The sequence below is a fragment of the Pteropus alecto genome, unplaced genomic scaffold (assembly GCF_000325575.1).
Source record: "Pteropus alecto unplaced genomic scaffold, ASM32557v1 scaffold88, whole genome shotgun sequence".
In the NCBI taxonomy this organism is placed as follows: Eukaryota; Metazoa; Chordata; class Mammalia; order Chiroptera; family Pteropodidae; genus Pteropus; species Pteropus alecto.
The window spans coordinates 926,766-937,467 of NW_006494611.1; the positions used below are offsets into that span (position 1 = coordinate 926,766).

Here is a 10,702-nt window from a genome sequence, read left to right on the forward strand (position 1 = left end):
CTCTCTAGACCAAGATTAAATAGAATGGAAAGAGAGATTGAAGCCAATGGTGCATGTCATTAAGGAGTCGCTAGTATATCTTCTGGCGTCTTCCTAGTTTAGTAGTTGGGGGGATGCGGGGAGGATGTGAAGAAAGGAAGTGGACGTGGAGACACCTCGTTCTTTATGAGAGATTGACATTGACATATAGAGATGCAAACGGGCAGGGTAAGCAGGAAATATTACCTGAGAAAGGAATTACAGAGCATGGAGAAGCTGGAAGCTAGGAGGGCTTCTGTGGGAAGTTGTGACAGAGGTGATAGGGGCTTGCTCTCTGGCGCCCTCTAATGGCAATTTGAACCAATGTTTTACTTTCTTAATTCAGTACTGGGAAAAGCAGCTGGGTTTTTGTTGTTGCTTTTTTTTTTTCGCCCCCCCTCTCTCCCCAGACTTTAGAGACTATTAGTAGCATAAATTGATTGCTTTCATCCCAGAAACTTATGTAAAAGCCTTAAAATTATCAATGTTTTCTCCTCAAACATCCCCTCCTCTCCCGAAATTTTGTTAGACTAATAGAGGAGGAGAGGTTAATGGCAAATTGATTTATGGAGGGTGGCCGGTTTAGTAATTCGGGTAAAGGGATTCCTTTGCTACCTGAATATCATTCTGACTCTTCTGATATACTCCTAAAGGTGTTGGGGGGTGGGGTGGAGAGGGATGATTTGGAAATTGCAGATTCTGACACGGGCTCATTATAATACAATTTAAAGGGGGCTCTTAGGAACCTCTGTTATTGCGACATGTGGTGGTCAGAGGGCTTTCCTTCCCGCCTCCTTTTTCTTTTTTCTTTTTCTTCTTTCGTTGTTTTTTTTTTTTTTAATTTGGTAGATAAAGGTTAATCTTGGGCTGAATGATAGAGCTATGATTGACAAGAGAAAAGGTGTTGAGGGCAGGTCGCGCTGTCTTATTTACAGCCCACTGCTTGCTGTAGAGTCTTTGTTAGGACTGGAAAGCTAATTTAGTGCTGATCAAAAGCACCACAGAGTTAAAGGACTGGTAATGACTGCTAATTTCATTTCAGCCTCATGCATCCCCAACTGCTGTAATTAAAGACACGCTATTTAAATACAGGTGAAGGTTTTTGGTTTTTTTTTTAAGTTGGGGTGGGGGTGGGTGGATTACAATTTTATTTAGATTTCATCTTATACATGGGTGTAATGTAGTCCAACATCAGATTTTTTTAAAGAGCCGCTTCTCGTCATTTATACCTGGCTTTGCAGAATCGGCAGTGCGAAATGTGTCAATCATATAAAAGCTCCTGTTTAAAGAAAGAAAGGGAAAAAAAAGGATGCAGAGGAGTAACTGTTTGGGGGGGGATTTAAATATTTGGGTCTCTTTTTTTCCCCTTCAAATTAATAGAAGGGCCTTCGAAATAGCTAAAGTATTTGAAACTTGGGGCAGGGTTAACAGGCCAAAGGGATCAGTGTCAGCTTTTAAGACTTCTAAAAAGATCATGTGAACAGATGGAAAATATATTTTTAATTAAATAATTTCCCCTACACTGTAGCTGCAGAGTTGGCTCAGAAACCATGTAATTCCTCAACCGATAGGAGTTTCTTTATGAGAACATCAAAGGATAAAAAGCTCTACATTTTCGTAGTTGGTTAAAATTGATACCCCCCCCCACACACACACACACATACACACACACCCAAAAAAAGAATTTAGCCTTTAATCTCTTTTTATCCACGAAGACTAAAGCTCTGTACTCGACCCCGCGAGCGGCTCTCGCCTTCCGGGGCTGGAACCCGGCTCAGATGTGAAGCGGCACTGAGCCGCCGCGCAGGTTCGTGCCCAGCGCCCCCTGTTGGACACAGTGGGAGCTGCGCAGCGCCAGTCCTGGAAATCGCTAGAACCTTGCTCTGGGGTTAGATAAAACTCTTTATTACACTCCAAAAAAGAGATGCAGCGAGGAAACAAGTTTTTATATTCTTAAAAGATAATGTAATTTTAATTCAATAAAAATAAAAAGGAGATAATACAATTTTAATTCATTAAAAAGTAAAGTCTAAACTATTCCTTCTCTGCCTCACATCCCAGCCACCCTGTACCCCCATTTGGGTTTGGGACTCTTATTAAAGATTCCGCGATAGTAAGACATCTAAAGAAGCGTGATTTAAAGAGCAAAGAGTATTTTCTTCGGTAGAAGTGGAAAACCAAGCAAAAGTTACTTCTCCTGTTCTGTCCACATCTCGAAAAATAAAAGGAAGATGATCTGCTTGCTGTTTTTACGTTAGATCCCCTCAGAGGTCCTTCCAGTATTGTAACTGAATCTCTGAGTAAACGAAATACTTTCTCCTTTTTATTTGTTTATTTTCAGAATGTAATTAAAGGCCAGTCTGCTCTTTGAATGTTTCCCATCCCTCAAACCAATCTTGATCAAACTTTTACTTTACCGGCTAACAGTTAAATTCCAAATAGTATTTAAGAACAGGTGCTTGACACCTTTCTTCTTTTATCTCAGCCTAAGGATTTCAGGGGAAATGTGCCAATGATAAAGAGTATTTTATTTTTAAATTCAGCATTTTCATTGACCAGGAATCCAAATTAACCTAAGAGAAAGAGGAGTATTTTTTACACTTCCAAAAACTACCTGTATGCATAAGAAAGAACCTTGACTTTTTCTTTGGTCAGCAAATAAGGGCAAAATACATTCTGAATTTTCTCAGGATAAACTAAAAATGACACATCCTCTGAATTTAAAACAATAGAGAAATAGAGGTTTATTTAGATGTTTAAAATCAAATTGAAACAATTTGTGTGCTAAAGGAACACATAAATCTCAGCAAGGTGTTTTATGATTTTGAGCTTCAGGGATGTACTTACAATTGTAACTTTTAGCAAAAACCTTAAGAAGTTTAGGGTTTGCTGGTTCTTTTTTTTTTTAAGTGTCTACTGAAGGAAACCAGCTAAGTTTTCATAACAGAATGACTTTTTAAGATATTTAATACTGTGGATACACAAGTTGTTTATGCTGGTTTTACGTTTATTCCTCCCACCTTCCCAAATCAGCGGATCCGAGATTGTATTTTTCAGGGGAATTGTTGGAAACAATTTGGTGCGATGAGAGGTGACTTCATCTGATTCCAGAATCGAATGTCGGCTTATGTTTCTCGAAAAATTAGTTCAGATACAGTGGCAAGAAAATAATCAAGGCTTTTGATCACTTTTTACCCGGAATTCTATCGAAATGACGAGTAAGCGTGGTTCTCTGCTACAGACACCCTCACACTTTGCTTTACCAAAAGACCAGTCCCATTACAGAAATATTAAATCCGGGCCAGCTTTGGAACCAGTGCCAACCCCTTAAGGTAACAAACGGTGCGCTGACAGCCGCGGTCCAAGGCTGCCCGCGGCGTGGGGAGGCCAAAGCCAGCGGATTCTTGGAGGCGACCCACGAAAGGGGATACGTGCCTGCTGTTCGGAAGTGATGTAGAATTTGCAGTAGCAGAGGCCGGTAGATTTCCACCCCGTTCCGCCCCCGGGGGTCCCAACTTGGAGGGAGAAAGCAGGGGGAGGAGCCGCACTTGGCTGCGGGCCAGCGGTCAGGTTGTGTGAGTCCTCAACTTCCTGGAGCCGGAGGAGAACACGCAACCTCTAGTTTAGGAAAGAGAACTAAACGAGTGGGTGGCCTAGGCCTGGGAATGCCACCCAGCTCTCCCAGCGCTGTATTATTTCTGTGGTTTCAGGCGGCCCCAGCCCGTGCCTGAATTCCACACTCCACAGCGGCCAGCAGCAAGGCAGCCCTTCCATTTTGGGGGATTGAGAGGGGTCAGCAAGTGACTGACTCCTTAGTAGCAGGCAAAGCCGCGGCTGGCAACAGGCCTAGCTCTCCGCAGCAGCAAAGGGTCGTTTAGGGGCGGGGCGGGCATTTTTGGTCTCTTGTCCCAGCGGCCAGGCCTGAGCCCGCGCCTGTTGGCTGGCTGCCCTGTTTTGTAAGTAGTTAATCTTGCCCGATTCTGAGGGCGATCCAAGAAGGTGGGCCAGCCTATCTTGGACCCACTAAGTCCATGCCAAGTCCTCAGCCCCTCTCCTCTCCATCACACCTTTCCTGATGAACCCAAGCCTCACTCTGAAAAGCCGGTATATGTGGCTTAGAATTTGGTAGTTATTTGGGGGTGGAGAAAATGACTGATTATTAAGACCGAGATTCACGGATGAGCCCTCACTTATTAAGTTGCACTTTTACTTTGTTTTTAAACTTTGAAGATACTTTAGTTCTCTTGATCCAACTCTGAGACAGACGTAGGCGCCAGGGAGAAAGCCCAGTCAGGCCTGAAGGAGACGAGGTATAGACAGATACTCATCTCTTCACCACTCAGCAAGCAGATAAACGCTGCCAGACTGTGGGTCCTAATCCAGGGCCCAGCTGCTATGTGGGTTGCTGAAGGGTGTTGAAACCACAAGTACAACTTGACACCATTGAGCCCACGGTGCTTGTCAATAATCTGTGAATTAGGTGCAGAGATTGTCACTGTAGATCATAACAGTTTCTGAAGGACTCATTACAGCCTATCGTGTCAATGATCTTCAAATTAAGGAGGGGGGGTGGGGTGGGAGGGAAAAGGAGTGGGGAGAGCCTACAAAAAGGGAAGAAGGGTAAGAGGGGAGATAAAAGTCAGAGCCCCAGCTCCGAAAGAGCCTTTAAAGATTATCAGGCTAGCGATCTGAGAATTCCTTTGGGATGGGTTTGGAAGCCCAACTCTATTTGAGCCAGAGCTGGAAGGTGGGGGGGCACTAGGAGGTGAGCAGAAGTGGGCCCCTGGGAAGGCAGACTTCTCAGACATTTCTTTTGAGGCCAGAAGAGCTTTGGGGAGAGGGCTCCAGATGTCAATGAGAGGCCTTGAGGATGCCAGCCCGCCCAAGATGGGTGTACACTTTGATTTAGAGCACTTTCCAGGGCGAGCCACAGCTGCAAATCTTTGGGGGAAAAGTGGATAATAGTTTTGTTTAAGGCTGATGGTGATTGTAGGGTGATTTTTTTCCCCCAACGATTTGCTTTCAGCTTCTTTTCATGCAAACAGGTAAAAGACTTTCTCCCTTTTCTTTTGATAGTATTCCTTTCCCTTAAGCAGATCCAATTTCTTTCCTCAGCTTGCTTTTTTGGGGTGCCAAACACCTCTGCCCTTTGAGATAGTTAGGTTTTGTCACTTTCTGTGAGTTTGTATTATGTCTGATTATAATTCTGAAAAGAGGACTTGCAGGTAACATAGGAGCAGTATGCGCCATGAAATCTGCGGAAGAAAGATTAAATCAATTCCATTGCCAGGCTAAGGGAAAGGTGGTCTCTCTGCTTGGTGGATTGCTGGAGCAGTGAGGGTGTAGCCCGGCATGCATTCTGGGTGTCATTCATGCCTCATTTAGGTTTGTTTTTCCCACAAAAGTTGTGGTCACAACTAAATGAAATAATCACAGTTGGGGAATTTAAAACAATCATCTTCTTCTCAAATGAGGGTGACAATCCTAGTCACTGGAAAATTAGGATTCTAAGGAAGCCCTATTCCTTTGGTGTGATTAATTGCACAAGATAGTGTGGTCAGTCAGGGAGATATGTATTTAGACTCCCAAGCAATGATTTAGAGGTATGAAAGAGCCTATAGGTTTGTTGGGCCAATTGCACTTTCTTGTGATCTATTTGCCAGGGTTTTGTTTTCGTTTTTCATTTCCTTCTCCTAATTTTAAAAATCAAAATCATAGATCCTTTTCTTTTTTCAATGCCACTATAAACCACTGGTGGCAGCTCTTTAAATTTTTAGTTCGTCTTTTTTTTAAAGGGAATTTCTATTTTAAATTAGATCATTTAATGGGCATACTATATTTTTTTCTGGATAACAGCTGCAGGGCAGAGACAGAATTTTTTAAGTTAAAATTACTTGATAATTCAGAAATGGAAATGAAATCGTGAAGTGTAAATCCCTTTTTCCAGGAAATATTTGAGCTGGAATATGAAGGATGTACATATATATGTAATGCTGTAACTATTATTATATAAGCCCTGAAGACATATACAAGTTATTACATATTACTTTTGTTGATATAATTTGAAGGGGGAAATATATTTAGTTTTCTAACTAATTGAATTGTTCTTAAAATATATTTATTTCATCAGTGAGAATTAAAAGAGAGAGAAAGAGTACAAAAAGGAGCTGAATGCAGAACTGCTCTGCATTCCTTAGGTTTCAAGGGTCCTTACAGCTCTCGAGTAAAATTATTTGGTGAAATTGGGTCTAGATTGAAATAGCATTTGTTATGCCTTTGTTCACTTGTTATGTGTAATACCACTTCTAGAAATTAAAAGCAAGGTGCTGAAGGGACAGGCAAGGAGAAAAAAATATGATTAAGCAATTTTAAGTTGCCAATCTACCATGCATCCATATGCATAGCTATGCCTTAGTAAATAAAGAGGGATAAAGGTATATGCTTATTCTTTGTATCATCTGGAAACATTTATTATAGTTCCTGTCAATAATCCTTCACACTTCCAAAATCTCACAAGTCTGTCAATAGGAAGAAAATGGAGAAAAACGTAGATGAAAGAGTGCCTGTCATTTTGAAAGTTGCTTTATAAAAATCGAAGTATTCTCTCTGAGATTTCCTATGAGAGATCCTTTACAGTCTAAAGCAAATGTAGTTTGATCACAGAATAATTCTATTCTGATTTTTGCTTTACTTTTAGTGTCCTAACTTTTTCTGACTTATGCCCTGTTGATAAACATGTGATGCTTTCTCAAGAAAAAGAAATCCTCTAATACCTTTCTTTATCTCCATTTATCCATATGTTTCATAAATTTGGAAAATCAAGTGTTGATCATTCTGGAAGTCTTGTGTCATGCTCCAATTTGGAGTGATTGAAATGTTTTTGCGATATAGTGGGGAAAAGGAAACATTTTTTAAAATGTCAGTTTTCTTGTGTTAGGGGATAAATATCAGTAAGATCTCATCTTACCAGATTGCACCAGGATTGTCCTAAACATTGGAATTTTCTTTCATTTTTGGCTTTTAAAATCAGGAAATTTCCTTGGGTTGCCATACTTCTCTTTTTAGTTTTATTTGCCTCCGACTGACCACACTGGTATGATCTCTTTCACTGCAGTATGATCACTGCTGTGGTCACTTTCAGTGGAGATGGTTGGAAGATCGGGATACGGAGGAAACGTGACAAAAAGGGAGAAAAAAGAAAAAAAAAAAAAACACAAAACCTTCATTTGGCCAAATCTGGCTCCTAATACATTTAACCAGTTCCAGAATTAGAAAGCCTTTCTGTACATTTTCTTCTATTTTTCTCTTTTTTTCCTTATGTAATGAAATTAAAACTTTTGGAGCCCACAGTTGACATTTTTCAGAAAATTGAGTTATCAAGGCAGTAATTATTTCACGGGGAGATAAAACTCTCATAGCCCTAACTGTCAAATAGGGCCCTTTTCAGATTTTAATTACAAAATAAAATTAGTCTGCTCTTCCTCAGAATGGTTTGTGAGTGGTTAAACAGAGCTTTCCCCCCCAATACTGGTGGTCGTCGTCAAACTCTGCTAATTAGCAATGCTGAGAAATTCCAGTTAACAAGGACATTCTCCAAGACTCTGCAGGTTCCCTGCCGTTTGCCTTCATTTCCATAAGAAGATTAAGAGAGGAGGGGAACACACTCAAATGCAGATGCAGAAAAGAAGCGTTTTTTAACAAGCATCATAATAGTACGATGCTTGGCTAGTTCTCACCTAATTACTGCAAGTTAAACCTCTATTTGCCACTAAGAAGAAAAAATAAGTCTACAGTCCCCTATCCACAAAATTGTTAGTTGGCTTCAGATATAATACTTGAGGGATGAAGAGAGTTTAGGAGAGAAATATCAATGCAAAAGATTTTTAAATAAAATTGAGCTACACTTAATCAGTGAAGAATTTTTGGCAGGGGACTGCCTATAGTAGAACAAAATCAAATCTGAATATCCCAGGAATTATGCATTTTTGTTCTTAATTTCTAATCTTGCTCTAAAAGTGTGAATGAAGCTTTTGGGGGCCCATGGAAGGGAAATGTTACACTCTCTTTAGATTAAGCACTTTTGATTTTCATAAATTGTGCCAATGGCAACATTTAAAATTTTTGGAGGATGAAGCACCCTCTTCCAAGTCTTATTTTGATTCCCTAGTAGTCAATGGTGTATTGTTATTAATACTGTAGCCGTCTGTTATAAACCTAAAACAGTACTGCTTCTGTCATCTATTATGATTATTGTAGTTATTATTATATTTAAGGGCCAGTGATGGTGCTAGATTGAAATAGAGTGGCCGATGATCTGATTTTTTTAAATGTGTATATTCTAAAAAATCTAATGAGAAAATTGTTTCTGCTATCACCATCTTCTTTAATCTTATTTTCATAGCACATTATTATGCATAAACGCCAGCCACAGTTAGTTTATTGCCTTGATAAGTACAGCAGGCTTAATTAAAATAAAACTGTAAATAAATGCAACCAATGATAACACAATTGTAATGTATTTCCATAGCTTATTTATATGATAAAAGCAATTAACAAAAGACCTAGCCAGCCCCTTTAATCTCTTAAATGAATTATTATAGAGTTCAGACACAAACACATGCATCGGAGAATGTGTAAAAGCTTTTATATATCATCCTGAGGAAAAATTTGTACCTCTTACTACGAGAGAGAGAGAGAGAGAGAGAGAGAGAGAGAGAGAGAGAGATTAAAAACATTTGCTTTTTTAACCATCCGTTATTAACATTTATTTTAATACATATATACCACCATTATCCACACCAACCTCTTGGGTTTTTTTCCTTCAAATTTAATTATCCATAAGCTTTTTATTTTTTTTAATAATGCTCCTAAGAGCAGACCAGTGGATACACAATCAATCATAAAGTGAATGCTTGGTCTACCCTTCGTGGTGTCTGGACAATCATAATTCATTCATATGTTGAATCTCATAATTTGTACCTATTTTCCCCCCATGGTTTAACCTCCCACTTATCTCGAGGTTATATATGTATATTTCTAAGTTAAGCAAATTAAGTGATTCTTATAATTTGGTTTCATAGCTTATATTATATGTTAACTTCTCTTTTGTTTAGATTACGTGTAATTAGTTCTGCCCATCCCCCTCATTTTTTTTCTTTTTTTCCAAACACCTTTTAAAGGTAAAAGCCGTAGTCGTGGAAAAGCGAATCCACCAGTAGGGGGCGCACCCGCCACATCCCTAAAACCAAGACGCGCTGAAAAGCCGTGGCGGCCTTCTCCAGATCCACTCAACCTTTTCTCTTTCCTAGTCTCCACGTCCGTGAATACCTTAATATTACACCTCAAATAAACAAAAGACATTGCTTTATTTTGAAGAGTAACCTATATTTATGTGTTTCTAGAAGGCCAAGATCATCCTTCCCAGGTTCTCAAGAACTAAAACAAACCCTAACTGAAGAGAAAAAGGAGAACCTGCGGGGTGGGGGTGGTGGGGTGATTGGAAATAATGATTTATTAAGAAAAGTCTGCGGATTCTTTTTCTCAACTTTTCTGGGTTTCCAGTGAGCACACTTACCTTGAATTTGACAGCAACAGAAAAACTTGGGAGGGCAGGGATTGAAGAAGTTGGAGTGGGGCTGATGACGGTTATAGTTGTGAGGTTAGTAAGGAACAAAACAATGCAAAGTTCTGTAAAGATAATAAATGAAACGTGGCCGACAGATACTATTCAGTATATTTTCTTAGGGTGAGTGAGAGTGGATCAGGGGAGGAAGGGGCGGAGAGAGTGTTACAGAAGAAAGAAAATAAGTAACCCTGAAGGTTTAAGCCTTTTATAAAAAAAAAAAAAAGAAATGGCATCAGGATTCCCCCCCACCCCACCCCACCCTTTGTAGTCCAGTGCATTTTAGCCACAAAGATCCCAACAAGAGAGTGGAAGGAAACTTAGACGGGGCTTTGTTTGACTCCGTGTAGCGACAACAAGAGAAACAAAACTACCTATTTGTAACGGACGTGCTGCCATTGCTCTCCGCATTGAGCTCCTACCTATTGAAATCTTTACGTCTGGACAATGGGAGAGCGGCTAAAATTACCCTCTTGGGTCCTGGGCGGGCAGGATTTCTGAGCCCCTACCCCCGCCCTCATCTCATCCTCCTGCAGCCCTGGCCTTGCTGGGATTCCCCATTCCCCAGTCCTGGGCGCCTTCTTCCTGCCGGCACTGCCTGCACCTGTGCCTGGCGAGCACCACCCCTCCTCCCAGGCCCAGAGCCCCCTCCGAGCAAAGCCCCTGGACCCGGGCGGCCCAGGCAATGCGGCCACCACGGTCGAAGTCACTGGGGGGAATATCAGGGCTGGTTCTGCTCAAGTCCTCTGAACTCTGCGTGGGAGGGAGTTTGTGAGTGCTGCCCAAATGCCACCTCCATACAGTGCCGTGGGATGCCAGGAAGTTGTGCTTACGCTCCCCCACAGCCTACACTTCTGAACGTCCTTCTGTTGCATTCTTTCATTCCCCTATTCCCCTTTTGAAACCTGGACCACTGAAGTCCTTCTTTGGGGGGAGGCTCAGCAGGAGAATGGGGAGAAAGGACCAGAGGACGAGCATCCCCTTTTGCACCGACTGAATGGAGAAAGACTGGTGGGAGATGTGGCTGGGGTAAGGGGACAAGCTGTGGTGTGGTTTCCTGCG

At 41.1% G+C, this 10,702-nt stretch overlaps 1 protein-coding gene across 1 annotated transcript in view; it reads left to right on the plus strand.

The window, feature by feature from the left end:
* Positions 1–3,229: 3,229 nt before the first annotated feature.
* Positions 3,230–10,702, plus strand: part of SOX2 (SRY-box 2) — a 9,742-nt gene continuing 2,269 nt past the window's right edge. Inside the window, exons 1-3 of the mRNA XM_015599852.1 lie at positions 3,230–3,236; positions 5,045–5,063; positions 9,420–9,511. Coding sequence (XP_015455338.1) covers positions 3,230–3,236; positions 5,045–5,063; positions 9,420–9,511 — 118 coding nt within the window. The remainder of the gene's footprint in view (positions 3,237–5,044; positions 5,064–9,419; positions 9,512–10,702) is intronic.